We start from the raw sequence: 15403 nt of genomic DNA on the forward strand, positions 1-15403 counted from the left end.
AGTACTTCCCTTCTCCTGTAAGTGCATTACTAGCGTATGTTCATTTTCTGAATGTTGCCATCGGTTTTATTGCTTTCGCCCATATCATTTTTCAGAATGCATTTTATGTTATTTACCTGCTTGGGTGATGTCAATTCTTTGGTCTTAAGCTGTGTAGCAAAGAAGCGTTTTTCCTCTTGGATTTGGATGAGGATGTCCGGGGTAGAGCTTATGGGGCTGTCTTGTAATACCCCTCTGTTTGGTATCTATGTTTTCTGGAGTATTCTTAGTGAAGGGTTCGGTTGACAGCCAGGTCACTAGGGTGAGTTTGTTTTGTTTGCGAGCATCACCAGGGGATGGAATTCAGTTTTTATGATTTCAAATGTGATAGTTCATTGTGAGCCACTAATAGTTTAACATTGTTACTCCCATTTTAAAATAAGAAAACTTGTACAGACCTTTATTAAGGAGATATTAGTAGATTGTTCGTACATTTCTCTTTTTCTCATGCAATGAACCATTCAATGTATTGTAGGCCCTTGCTGGTATTGTGTGGGGGCCCTGCATGCTGGAAGGAACTATTATAACTATAATAAGACTTTTTATAGGAAAGAAGCGCTATGACTTATAAAGAATGTGGTATTCAACTGTACATAATGCTGTTTAGTCGTGTTACTTTGTCACTCGCTGGACATTGTTACAGGTTTCCCACAAGAGAATTGTCCATGGTTAATCAGGAAAATTCATAGCACTTTATCTTGCTTCACTGAGAAATCTCACTAGGAAATGGGGTGAAGTCAGGTTTTCAGGACATTCTTAGTGCAGTGTCTTTCTGTGACTGAAAACATCAGTCAGAATTACAGCAACCCTTCTATACTTTCAAAACATTGGTAACTATATTGCCTGTATATTACAGCACTTCGAAACGGAGAGCGGTCCCATCGGAGTTCAATGCGCAGAGACCAGCTAATAAGTTGCATGATTGTTTTACCACTCACAATTTCCCCTTCCTGAACGGATTTTTGAATAACTCATATTCAGCAAGGCAGCAGGCGGACTTTGTGCATGGTTGGACGGGTTGGCAGTGCGTGCACCCGCCCTTTTTGTTCCCTAAATCCCTGTGGCATGTGTCAATGTGTGCATGATTATATTCTTGCTTCAGGCACAAACCTAACCTTACACCTAGTTTTGCCAGTCACTCTCTTTGTTAGAACAGATTCACAATTGCTTTATTAACCTTGCTGTGTTCTCAAATTAGCTTGAAAATGCACCATTTGTCCACTTTTTTAACAAAATTTTCTCCGGGGGGAGAACCCCCTGAACTCCTCATGGGTGGTTCGGGCTCGCTCGCCAGCAGGCGGACTTTGTGCATGGTTGAAAGGGTTGTCAGTGCGTGAACCAGCCCTCTTTGTGCCATAAATCCCTGGGGCATGTGTCAATGTGTGAATGATTATATTCTTCCTTCAGGCACAAACCTAACCTTACAACTAGTTTTGACAGTCACGGTCTTTGTTAGAATAGATTCACAAGTGCTTTAGTAACCTTTCTGCTTTCTCAAAATTTGCTTGAAAATGCACCATTTGCCCACTTTTATTTCAAAATTTTCTTCCGGGGTGAGGACCCCCCGAAACTCCCCTTAGGTTGTTCGGGCTCGCTACGCTCGCTCGCTACACTGCCTTACTGTGTCCCAAAATTATGTCTCTTCAAAAAGTGGGTCACCAACATGAAAAGTTTGGAAAGCTGTGATGTAGATGTTAAATTAAGTGGGGCTCAGGGAGGAGCTCTGTAGCACTCCGCAGCTGATCTCTGTGAGTTGAGAGTGGAACGGTGGTAGTCTGGCTCTGTGTTCAGCCTGTGAGAAATGAGCGGATCCATTCCAAGGCTTTATCGTGGATGCCGGCGTCATGGAGTCTTGTGCATAGGATGCGGTGACAGACGTTATAGTAGGCGGCTGAGAGGCCCAGGAGAATGACGGCTACAGTTTTACCTCAGTTGAGGAGGGTGCGGAAGTTGTCTGTGGCAGCGAGGAGGGCGGTCTTGGTGCTGTGGTTGCTTCGGAAGCCAGACTGGGAGAAGTCCAGGGTGTGGTACGCCTCGATGAACTCAGAAAGTTGGGTGTTGATGGCCTTCTCGATGACCTTGGCTGGGAAGGGGAGCAGAGATATGGGTCTGAAAGTCTTGAGGTACATTGGGTTGGCAAAGGGTTTCTTCAGCAAGGATTTGATCTTTGCATGTTTCAAGTCTTCCAGGAAGGTGGCGGATTTGATGGAGCAGTTGATGGTGACACAGAATTCGGGGGTGATAGTGGTGTTGACTCTGTTGAAGATGTGGTGCTGGCAGGGGCCCGAGGGCAATCTGGAGTGGATGCTCTTCATGATCTTGAGGGAGTTGTCAGCGGTGAGGGGAGTCAAGCTGAGTAGGGACTTTTGGGGTCCAGTGTCTTTTGGTACGGTGGTTGTGGGTGTAGTGGGGTTTGAGGGTCTTGGGTATCAAGGCTGTTAAAGCTGGAGTATATTACTGACACTGATGCATTTCGGCCTCACACAGCCTTGTTCACATAACGACAGGGATGGTTTACACAGTATATATAGTATTATGTACAACTACATAAGAGACAGACTTTGCTCAAAATAAACAGCAGCGCTATTTAGAAAGAGGAGAGGTCACCTGAAAACTGTGCAAAAGGAAACACAAAAGTGAAGAAAAAAGAAAAATTGTGTTTGAAATGGTGTACCTAATAGTGAAATCAAACACTGGGACAAGGGGAACAAACAAACAAAGTATTCTACTCTTAAAATCGTTTGGTATGAAAGAACAAGTTACTTACCTTCAGTAACGATATATCTGTAAGAAACATAGTTTAGTTATAGATTCCTTACCTTAGAATTACCCCCAGGCGTCAGACTGGATACGGAAAGTTTTTTTGTCAGCAGTACCGCTGCGCGTCGGAAGGTGGCGTCGGTGGACTCCGCATTCTTCGTCAGCGTCGTGGTCGCCTGGATGCTGTTGTGGTAGCTACATAGATGCCGCCCTCGCGTGCTGACGTCAGTTCTGTACACGACTTTCCATGGCAGAAGCGCAGAGCCATGCAAGACACTTACCACTGGTGCACAAAACTATGGCCCTGAAAGGAAGTCCCTAACCCTGGAAGTCAGTTCGCAGAGCGTGGAGGATAGGTGGGGCGGTAAGGAATCTATAACTAACCTATGTTTCTTACAGATATATCGTTACCGAAGGTAAGTAACTTGTTCACCTGAAAGAAACAGTTAGTTATAGATTCCTTACCTTAAAATAGATACCCCAGCAATACCAACCCCAGAGGTGGGTCTGTGAACTAAGTTCACACCAGAAAGTCCAGGAGAACAGAACGGCCAAAGAAGCCGTCGCTCCGGTCTTGGCTGTGCAGGCAGTAGTGTTTGGTGAATGCGTGCCGCGATGCCCACGTAGCTGCCTGACAGTTGTCACTTAGGGGGACTCAACGTCCCAAAGAAGTGGCAGTGGTTGAATGGGCGCGCAGGTCCACTAGAGGCTCCTTCTTAGCCAGAGAATAGCAGGCTTTGATGCACAAATTGACCCATCTGGAGATGGTCCGTTTGTGCACGGCCCGAGCTTTCTTAGCGCTCATGTAACCAACAAAGAGCTGGTCGTCCACCGGAATTGCTTTGTGCGATCCAGGTAGAAGGAAGGTGCACCTTTTGGATCCAGAAGGTGGAGCCTCTCTTCCTCTTTTGAAGGATGCAGAGGTGGAAAGAAAGTGGGCAAAGTGATGGTTTGGCCACTGTAGAAAAAAGTAACCATCTTGGGATGAAAGGAAGGTCTAGTTCTAAGAACGACCTTGTCCGATGGATAGCCAGAAAGGGAGGCCTGGAAGAAAGAGCTTGTAGCTCACTCACTCTGCGTGCAGAGGTGATGGCCACCAGCAAGGCAGTTTTCAAAGTGAGAAGCCTGAGAGGACAGTTATGTAGCGGCTCAAAGGGAGAGCACAGAAGATAGGTAAGAGCCAAGTTCAAGTCACACTGGGGCATTATGAATAGAACAGGAGGAAAAAGATGAGTAATGCACTTAAGGAGTCTATTTACAACAGGGAACTTGAAAAGAGAAGGCTAATCAGGAAGCTTAAGGAAGGCTCAAATGGCTGAGAGGTAGCCTTTTATAGTGCCCAGAGCAGAGCCGTGCTGGGCCAAAGAAAGGAGGAACAAGAGAACCTCAGAAGAGGGGTGGAAATGGTATCCACAGCCTTTGCTGTGCACCATGCCACAAATTTGTTCTATCTGCAGACGTATACTGTCTTAGTGGAGGGATGCATGGCTGCCAAGATAACATCGCAGACTTCGGGAGGCAGGTCAAAGGACGTCAACTACCGCCGCTCAATCTCCACACCAGGAGCTGGAGGCTGGACAGGTTCGGGTGAAGGACCGCTCCCTGCTGCTGCAATAGAAGATCCTCCAGAAGAGGCAGTCGGATCGGAGGATCGATGGCCATGTTGAACAGCTCAGTATACCAGACTCTTCGTGCCCAATCCGGAGCCACAAGAATGACTTGGGCCCGGTCGCGCTTGATCTTCTTCAGCACACTGGGCATAAGTGGTATAGGCGGAAAGGCGTATAGAAGACCGCAACTCCACTCGCGACAAAAAAGAATCTCTTAGCGAGTGCCGCCTTGGAAACTTCAATGTGCAAAACTGCTGACATTGTGCGTTCTCTTTGGTGGCGAATAGGTCTAACCAAGACTCTCCCCACTGCAGAAGAGACCTCGCACCACCTCCGAGTGAAGACGCCATGCATGATCCATCATGCACCTGCGGCTGAGCGCATCCGCTCTGGCGTTCAGGGAACCTGCCAGGTGTTGAACCACCAGAGATATACCTTGATGTTCCAGCCATGTCCAGAGGTGGAGGTCCTCCTGACATAGCGTCCACGACCCCACCCCGCCTTGTTTGTTGCAGTACCACTTGGCGGTGGTGTTGTCTGTGAACACCTGCACCACTCTTACCCGGACAGAGGGATGGAATACTTTGAGTGCAAGATGAATCACCCGAAGCTCCAGAAGGTTGATGTGGAGCCCGGACTCCGCCGGAGACCAGAGGCTTCCGATCTCCGCCTCCCCATGTGGCGGCCCCATCCCAGAAGTGATGCATCGGTCACCACTGTGAACTCTGGTTGAGGAAGGGAGATGGATCTGCCGTCACCCAAACCTGGTTCGTAAGCCACCACTGCAATTGGTGTGCAGTGCCCTCCGAGATCTGGATGCAATCGGACAGATTCCCCTGATGTTGTGCTTATTGGAACTCCCCCTGGCGTTTGGGGGCCCTGAAAGGTCGGACTAGGAGGGTTTGGAGGCTGCTGAAGAGGGGGCTGTGGTGGACTGGCCCGCCCGCTGGCCCCCAGAAACACGCCGCTGGTTCCCATGTCCCTGGCCGTGCAGAGGCTGAACAGCTTGCGCCGGCCTGTGGCTCTGAGCAGGACGTGGCGGGGCAACGCTTCCGTAGCCACGAAAGGGGCGAAAAGGCAGACTGTGCAGGGCGGTTGGTGGTACGTCCCAAGGACCAGGCCGTAGCCCGAGAGTCCTTAAAGCACTCCAGTGCGTTGTCTGCCTTGTCGCCGAAAAGGGGACAGCCATCAAAGGGCATGTCCATAAGTGCGGATTGGACATCCCCGGAAAAACCAGTCGGCCTCAACTAGGCATAGCGTTGAAGGGCTACTGATTGTGGAAATTGTCCTGCCCAGTGAGTCGGCGGTATCCAGTCCACATCGGATGGTAAACTTCGCTGCTTCTCTCCCTTTGGCAACTGCTCAAGAGAGTATGGCCTGGGCCTCCTCCGGGCACTGAGGCTGCACTTGCACAACCGTGTCCCACACGATGGGTGTAACAGCCCAACAGACATGCAGTGTTTACCGACCGCAGTCCCAAGCTAGCGGGAAGAAAACATCTTCTTCCCAAGATGATCCAGCTTTTTGGATTCCCTGTCCAGTGGAGCAGTAGGGAATGCACCCTTGGAGGTGGAGGCTTGGACCACCAAGCTCTCAGGGGTGGGGTGTTGGGAGAGGTAAGTGGGGTCGCCCGATGCCGGGCAGTGGCATCCAACAATCATCCTGTTCACAGGAGCCCCAGTGTTAGGTTTGTACCAAGTGCCCAAAAAGATGTCCGTCAGGGCTTCATTAAACGACAGCAGGGGCTCTGATGAGGTCGCCACCGGTTGAAGCACCTCTGTCAGGAGGTTAGTCCTGACTGCCACCGTAGGTAGCTCGAGGTGGAGAGCCTCAGCTGCCCTACGCAACACCACTGTGTACAACGCTCCCTCCTCCGTAGCGACAGTAGGAGGAGACAACATGCCAAGGTCTGGTGAGGTATCCAGACCACTGGCTTCCCCCAGTTCCTCTCTCCAGTCCTGTTCATAAACTAACTGGTCAGTCAAAGGGTCCCCAGACACCTCCCAGTCCTGCTCACCCTCCTCTGGCTGCCAATCTGGTCTCAAGCAGCCAGGGTAGAACAGGGGCACAAAAGTAACCATCGGCGCCGGATCCGGCATCGGACAACGCTGGTCCAGCTCTGTGTCTACCTCAAAGTGGAGGCCGGGGTCGACCTCGACTGGGGACACAGCCGACACCGGCTACGGATGTGGTGCCGGTGGAATCGGCGCGGGGGGAGGCATAACAAGGTCAACCGGCGCTGATCCGGATCCAGGCCTGGATCAAGGTGGGCCTGCGGTGCCAAGGACGAAGCCGCCGGCCTTGCCGGCGGAGTCGGGCTGCCCAAAGATGGCGTGCATCGCTTCTTAAAAATGACGAAGCTGGGCAGGGGTCGCTCCAGGTCCCGGGAAGAGGGGTAAACCCGGAGCCGACCCGCGGGGCACCACTAGCATCCCTCATCGCACCGGCCGACGGACGGGGAGAAGTTGAAAAGCGACAATGCTTCTTCGACTTGTTCTTGTGCTTTGACTTACCTGACCGCGAGTGCGAAGACTTGGACCAACAATGGTAGTGGCTCCCCGACCAGTCCCTCGACCTCCTACGCGACCGGGACCTCGAACGGCACAGAGCCGACTGCTGGGCCTCGAGAAGCTTTTGAGACCGCTCCCGCAAAGACTTCGGATTCATGGTCCAGCAGTCGGAGCATGACTTGGAGTTGTGGTCGCGTGCCAGGCAGAAGAGGCACACGCGGTGCGGATCAGTCACCGACATCAGTCGGTTACAGGAACCGTAAGCCTTGAAGCCAGGCATCCCTCATGCACCAGTCATACTCAAAAAACGGTGTTGACAAAAGTCGAGAAAAAAGTCAGTCAAAAATGAGTGGGGGTACCGCTCTCCAGATCTGCGCTGGCTGGCGCTAAAAAAGAAAGAACTGACATGAGGGCTGCATCTATGTAGCTACCGCGATGTCATCCTGGCGACCATGACGCCGAAGACGAATGCGGAGTAGACCGACGCCACCTTCCGACGCGCAGGGGTACTGCTGATGAAAAAACGTCCCAGATCCAGTCTGACGCCTGGGGGTAAGTCTAAGGTAAGTAATCTATAACAAACTGTTTCTTACAGATGTACATTAATGAAAGGTTGTTCTACAAACAATTTATTTCTAATAGTATATAAATTCCATCATAATTTCTAAATACGTCTTATGAATAGACACAACAACATTCATTTACGAACTCGTGTTAGATACTGTAAATTTTGGCTAACCTATGTCCTTTCCATATATTGCAGTGACAATCACAGTGCCTAAACAAAAGGTTAAAAAACATCCCCCCTCATAACCCTACGCTGCTTTCACGTGTTTTACCTATTGGTCCATAGAGATATAGTCTGGATTACTGACATGTTTCAAACGACTTCTCAAATATTCACCCAAGTGGGCTTATCTTTTTATTGTAATAGCAAAATGGGGGATTTAGGATTAAGACCAAAGAATTTCATAAGTTTAACCAGAAAATCTACAAAAAATTACTATATATCCTGTGTAAACCATCCCTGTCATTATGTGAACAAGGCCTGTGTGAGGCTGAAATGCATCAGTGGGAGTAATAAATTTGTTTTGGGACTGCGATTCCTGAGTGAGCATCCTTCCCACTATGGAGTAGGGCATTTTTGTTGGATATTGACACACTATGAGGCGCTACCTTGAGACAAGGTACTGGCAGTATTAGAAAATCACAGAGCTTGAAACTGCATGGAACTAAGGACCTTCATAAGTTTCAGAAGTTGTGTTGTTTATAGTGCAGAGCATTATCCGAGAAGGGCTAATTTACAAATCAGGTTCATTTTTGTCACCCTTTGCATGTCAAAGCTTATCTAAATTGAAGGGCACTAACACAAAGTGATATCTACTGTCACATCATACTCCTCATTCAATGTAATCAAGCCATAGGGAGATAGATAAACTGGAAATGCATACAAAGACATAACTCTGCCGACTTTTAAACAGCAACAGTACCAGAAAACAGTTTTAGCAATGTGCATGAATTTATGCTTTTGTTTAAGTCTAGAAATGTTTAACTATTTGCATATAAATGTTATGTACTTGATTACCAAATTAAATCTTGAAAGTAATTTTCATACAAAATTATTATTATTAAAAAAGTAGTAACATTACATGTTAATTTTCCCAGTCTGTGCAAGGCAAGCTCTCTTCTTCATCTTCAGACTCTGGGGACGCCTCTTTAATTCGCCTAAGTGCTTCGTGGATGCTGCGAGTCAAGGGATCTGTGTCAGGTAGGAGTGTGAACGATTCTCTCAAAACCTCAGTTTGCACCTTTTTCAATTTCACTCCCTTTCGAATCTGTGCCAGAATGTTATTGCTGTCATCTTCATCTTGGTAAGGAGGTAGAGACCGCTGCTCGGCTTTTCTCAAATGAAAACTGCCACGCTTCAAGGAGGCTAGAACTTCATCCATAGGTGAGCTCGCTGCAGAGAATTAAAAGTAACATCTCACCATTTTCATAATAGCTTTTTTAATTTTGAAGAAAGAACAACTGTATGATGCCGTTAAATCTGCCTCTTCATTTCTACTTTAAAAAGTTGAGAGGAAAAACTTACTTTCATAACAATATTTCTTGTGGATAAATGATCTTCCAGCAGATTCATCCCCTTATACTTTAATACTTTTTCCAGCCTTCTGACTGGTCCAGAAAAACCCAACCCACCCAGCAATGACTATCCAGCTTTCAATGGTGATGGCACACTTCACTTCGGGACAGAACTTTACCAAAGTTTATTAAGCGTCAACCTGCGTCAGCTCCTGGTATTTTGTCCATCCCCCATCAAGACATACAGAAAGGAGCATAGAAATCCATGACAAAGACAAATACAGCAAATAAAATGTTTGCATACCAATGGATCTTGCAGTATACCTCCCTGGGAAGTGGGACTGGGTAGTGCAGTTTAGCCAAGGAAATCATGCAACACAGCTCAGACAAAGTACACATCACTGTGTGCTAGAGAAGGAAGCAGTAGAGCTTTACCAAAGTATAATAAAGATAACCACGTAGTTGCTCAGCAGATGTTAACAACCAGGATGCCTCTGGAAAGAGCTGTAAAAGCAGCAGTCACCAAGGTGGAATGAACACAAATACCCTCTGGAGGGTCTTTCATGGTTTGTGAATAGCAAATCTTGATACAAGAATGACCCAATGTGAAACAGTTTTCAGAGTCATCCCTTTGACCATTTTGGGTCCACCAAACCCACAAAAATCTGGGTATTAACTCTATCCTGCTGTATGCATACAACGAGGCATGCCTGAAATCCAGCTAATGCAGATGGTCTCTCATCTCTGGCTAATGTAAAGGAGGGAAGAAAGATGGAATACTAACAGTCTGAGACATGCTAAATGCAGACATAACTTGGGGTAAGGAAAATGAGTAAGTGCAAAGAATCACTTATTTCAGTAGAAAACAGAAGGGTGGATGAAATGAGATGCCATTGTCAAAGCTAGACCCAAATGCCACTGCAGAACAATAAACGGAAGGAGAGGGAACAATAAGGCAAACCTTTCAGAAAACACTCCCTTATTGACGTTCTAAACAGGGGAGGTTGATCAGGCAACCACATTACAGTAGAACGGACAGGTTGATAGCCTCAACTGTAGCCACCTCCAGACCCTACTCAGTGAGGCACCACACCAATCATTAGAGGTTGGAAAGATTGGGTTTAAAGAGGTTGATGCCTTGCAATTTTGTATCACTGTATGAGAACGAGTGGATCGCATACACAAAACTAGTAGCAGGTTTCTGTTCAGTAAGACAACGTCAACAACCTCATCAGGAAGGTAAAATACATTAAAAGTCCCTCAATTTCCATATGTGCAGACACGTTATCTGGGGATAGGGGTGGAGGAACGAACTATTCTGCTGTGAGAGCAAGTCCCCTCTGCACCATAGAGGGTGGGGAATTCAGTCTTCACCACGTGGATCACATGGATGGCATACTCCTTTATCGACCTCTCAGCTGGAGTTGTAGTAAGCTCCATGGGTGGCAGTGTTTAGACTTCTAGGTAAGTAGCAGAGATGTCCCAAAACGAACTAGGGATAGCTTCCTAACCACATTCTACTGACTTTGCTTTAGGTGCTGGAGCATCTGGAGGTGCAGTGTCTGAAGGTGTCGGGGTCAGGATCACCAGAGTCGCCAAAGAACACAGGAATTAACTCCCACCTTAGGGTAGAGCCCAAGGGTTGCAAAGTCATTCTGAACAGATCAAGCATCATTAGCCAGAACACCCACCCTGATCAGGGTTGGCCAAAGGACCGGGAAACTTGGGTCTCAATTTCTTAGTTGCAGAGAGATTGCCAAAAGAAAAGGAATCGAGGGTTGAGGAACAAAGTCAAGACACATAACAGTTCAGAGAATGGACCGCTAACTCAAGGAAGAATAGGACTTCTTGTTCCTATGCCACTTTTTGTGCTCCTTGTGGGATGATCTCTTCAGAGAAAGTTCAATGGAATGTGACATACCTGTAGGAGAGGAAGTCTACTTGAGAGTCTTTTCTGCAGACCGTACACAAAAATAACTTGGCCTCCTACTCACTGTGGCCTTCAGGTCCATGGAGGAGAAAGAGCCGCAAACCGTGGTGTCAGGCTCAGAACAGTCATCATAGGGGTTGATAAGGAACATCTTGCAGGACTGTCTTCTAGGTGTAAAGCCCAAAGTCCCTGACCTTATTGCTGAGGAATTTTTCAGTGAGGCACCGTGAAAGAGCTCCTAACCGTGTTGATGAGTCAAGGAAAACAGGAACTGATATCAGCAACAAATTGGCACCTAATATACTCCAGTGATTTAATGTCTGGAAGTGTAGTTAGGGCAGGAGAGACGCAGCACGAGAATCATTGGTGGAGTTAAGTTTTCAGGACTAGTCTGATGCCTGGAAGAAGTATTCTTAAGAGGAGGCATCTGCGGGAAGCTGTAGTCATCAGAATTGAGAACATTGCTTTTCACCAAATATGATAACACACCATTGTTATGACATTAATGGCCACTGTATGCAAGGACTGTCAAACTGTGTAATGCCATGTAAATATGACCACATTAATCCCCTCATAAGAATTTAAGTGATGTTAGTTGTATGCACAATTCAGAGGGTCACAAGGAACTACTGTACAAAGATATGGTTATAGTGGTATCTGGCACTACCTTCAAATAAGGAGTGTTTGACAGCACTATTACGATAAAACACCGGCACTACTTTAAGGATGTCATGTACAAGGAGTTCATCATAATTTAATACCAACTGTTAACTGCTGCAGAAATAAAGAGTAGGAGTAAATGTTTATTATGAACATGCTAGCACTAAGTATGAACAATCAACAGGGCAAGGATCCTCTTAAACATAAAAATCTACCACTGCTTCCTAGACCTACAAGTAAACTGTACTGCAAAAACAGAGGTTGAAGTTGTATTTCCAGCGCTTTGTGATCGCGTTTTGTGATTATGTCTGTCCCTCAAGGTGCTAGCAACTTTATTAATAGTGTACACCTCTTTAATCAAATAATAAATTACTTTACCAAGCTAAGTGCTGATTCCATTACCCCACTTTGGTAAGGTGATCATTTACTGTACTACCATGAAAGATTTACAAATGATAGTATCGGTAAAAGCACATCTTCTGTGCCATTGTGTCCCTAGAGGAACAGAGAACGAATACAGTAACAAAGATCAAAAGAAAAACCGAGCATCTTGCACTTAATTGTAGCACCGGAAATATGTCATTCTGAGATGCAGTGCAAAGGGATTAATAATATTGTGTCTAACAAAAGAGCACAAAAAGCACCTTGCCTGAGTGAGAGCAATAGAATTAGATTGTACAATGAAAAAAGTACCAACTGTATATGTCTTTGGTGTGTTGTGTATTTGCGTTTTGGTGGTACAAGTCATCTTTAGAAATCAAATATCGCTCAATAAAAGATGTAGTTTCAGTCGCTTGCACCATCGGGAGTGGCTTTGTTTAAACTGGATAGCTGGAAGCTTTTTAAGCCCTAACCTCCACAGTCGACTACTGTTACTAAAACTCTTTGTCCCCAATGCAGATTCCAATGCAATAGGAACTGAGGCTGAAATGGTATTTGTGGTATTTATGTTTTCGGAGGAAGGTCTGAGCAGATTTTTGCACAATTTTGTGTATTATGGCAGTATTTTTAGTACTCATGAAATCAACAAAGGAGTGTACCATCAAAATAAAAGAAGAGCAAGCATGTTGAAAATACCAGTTAGGTTTTACTGTAGAGAAAGACCCATTAGGTTTCTAAAAAAGCCCTCACTCACCAACCTGGTTGGTGACATGCTTCAGCATCGGGCCCCACCAGGAGTGGCCGAATGCCACCCTAGTGTGCTGCGACGCCAGTTTACAGCGTAGCTGGTAATAGGTGTTTGGTGAAGAGTGAATGGTGAGTTTTAAAAAGGTCTAGACTGTCAAAAAAATCATTGTATTAGTTTTGCCAATCAGACATGAATAAAATATATATCGTGTGGGATAAAGAACTAGATTAAAAGTTAAGTTTTATCCCTGGGGGTGTGGTCAACATGGTTCTGCCTATGTGTGATTGCTAATTAGGCTTTCATCAGGACCAACGTGTAGTGATGAACCCCGGCGGTATGGGCGCGCTAAGGCCCACCCTAACCAGGGGTTGCTAGGGTGAAAAATTTGATCGTAGTCCTTTATGTGCACGAGTTTACTAATAGTATCACATGTGAACTTGATACTACTTATGAAGTGCACCACGAAGAGCACGTTTGCATGGTTTCTCAATTGTGACAATCTCTAGGAGCATACTGACAAAACTCTTCTTTGTCTTTTTTTGTTCTTTTTGTTTGTTTGTCAATGTCTGTCACATTCTTAACCAGAATAAACTCGGTTCCTCTCTAAACCCGAGGGAATCTGAACTCTTAGTGTTTAATATTTCTCACACTAGCAACCCCTGGTTAGGGTGGGCCTTAGCACGCCCATACCGCCGGGGTTCATCACTACACCTTGGTCCTGATGAAAGCCTGATTAGCAATCACACATAGGCAGAAACATGTTGACCACACCCCCAGGGATACAACTGAACTTCTAATCTAGTTCTTTATCCCACATGATATATATTTTATTCATGTCTGATTGGCAAAACTAATAAAATGATTTTTTGACACAGTCTAGATATTTTTAAAACTCACCATTCACTCTCCACCAAACACCTATTACCAGCTCTGCAGTAAACTGTCGTCGCAGCACACTAGGGTGGCATTCGGCCACTCCTGGTGGGGCCCGTGATGAAGCACGTCACTAACCAGGTTGGTGAGTGAGGGCTTTTTTAGAAACCTAATGGGTCTTTCCCTACAGCAAAACCTAACTGTTATTTTCAACATGCTTGCTCTTCTTTTATTTTGATGGTACACTCCTTTGTTGATTTCATGATTTGAGTCGAGGGGTGTAGGAGTGCTCCTGAGTTGTTTTTCCCTTCCTCTCTCATTGATTCCTATATAAGTATATTTAGAACATCGTGACAGTGGTTTTGTACTTGATCTTTGTCTCGACTTTGATTAAGAATGACATTGGAGGCCAATATCTGGATATTTCTTTTTAATAAAAATGTTTTGTAGTTCACTCATTCATGTGCCTTTTTATTGGGAAAGGAGGCATATTCGGAATTAGAACGACAAGAATGAGTTATTTTCTTTATAATAACTATCAATCTGTGAAACATATAATAATAATAATAAAAAACTAATTTCATCATAAAATTTGAGCTATTAACAGTTGGACCAGAAACCAAACATAGTAATACAGAATAGGGTATTTTGCTAGGGTTCATGTCAGTTGATAGTGCCTCAATAATCGAAATCATAATAATTCAACTTTAATTAACCGCATAACTGGTTAACTTATTCAACTGATTACAGCAACTATGACGCAAAAATTCATGACTCCTTAGCGAAACCAGCATCTTCCATGGATTGGCGGATCCTTTAATCTCTACTTTTAGGCAATCAGCGCCAGACTTGCCACCTGAGAGCCAAAAAAGAGAACCTTTCTGTACTGCTTTGGAGGGGGCATGCTAAGGATGACAGTACAGCAGAGATATTGAGATGTCTCTCGCAATACTGAGCCTCAAAAACTTCCCACGCCAAAAAGTCCTCATAATAAATGATAATTCCAGAGCATATGGGACACAGTTCTCTTCAGCCATGTGGCATCTTGTGAACTTACTAGGGTTTCTTTCAGAGATTGTATTTAGCCTGGAATCTATAAATAAACTAGAATTGTACCCTTATTAAATTGGAGTTTATTTGTAAGGCGCCGATTTCCACATTCAACCTCTTCCATTTTGTATCTGAAAAGTGGAGACCCAAGTCCTCAGCCCATCTGGGTCTGATATTGTACTCTGTTATTTCTGTATGGTAGTTTATCTCTGCATAAATTCGTGATATCTGCCCCATACACTCTAGCTGGGTGATTGCTAATCTAAAGGATTATATAATACACAAAGCACCACCCATAGTGCAAGCTTTTGAGGAAAGCAAATGTAACAATAATATTCTGAATTTCAATTGTTTCAGCTTTATTTTCTACATGAGAATGCAAATAGGAAACATGAACTTTGTAGCACTACACATCATAAAAATGATTCCAGAGGAAAGAGTCTAAATTATATCAAGCACAGTCAACGCCAACAGGTCCAGCCTTGGCAGTGAAAGTGAATAATGTGCACATGCTTTGTACAGTCGTTCAAAGTGAAGGCAGCAAATGGATAAAGTAGGCTGACACACTGCTCCATGCTATATGCTATGGCGGGGGAAGTAAAATGCGAATGACTAACAGACCACCAAATATAGGCTGCAGACCAAAAGCCACTAAGAGTATGCACATTATGTAATAATTTTATGGAGAGACTGCTAAAGCGGTCTCAAAGGCTAGATCCAATGAAAACTATGCAAATATAGCCCTAAAGTCAATTACTCT

At 45.3% G+C, this 15403-nt stretch overlaps 1 protein-coding gene across 1 annotated transcript in view; it reads right to left on the reverse strand.

The window, feature by feature from the left end:
* The window catches only part of JMY (junction mediating and regulatory protein, p53 cofactor), a 748581-nt gene that overhangs the window by 52381 nt on the left and 680797 nt on the right, over positions 1–15403 (reverse strand). Inside the window, exon 10 of the mRNA XM_085632252.1 lies at positions 8569–8879. Within this exon, the coding sequence (XP_085488378.1) occupies positions 8572–8879 (308 nt within the window). The 3' untranslated portion in view covers positions 8569–8571. The remainder of the gene's footprint in view (positions 1–8568; positions 8880–15403) is intronic.

This window comes from Triturus cristatus, chromosome 2_1, assembly GCF_964204655.1.
Source record: "Triturus cristatus chromosome 2_1, aTriCri1.1, whole genome shotgun sequence".
Lineage (NCBI taxonomy): Eukaryota > Metazoa > Chordata > Amphibia > Caudata > Salamandridae > Triturus > Triturus cristatus.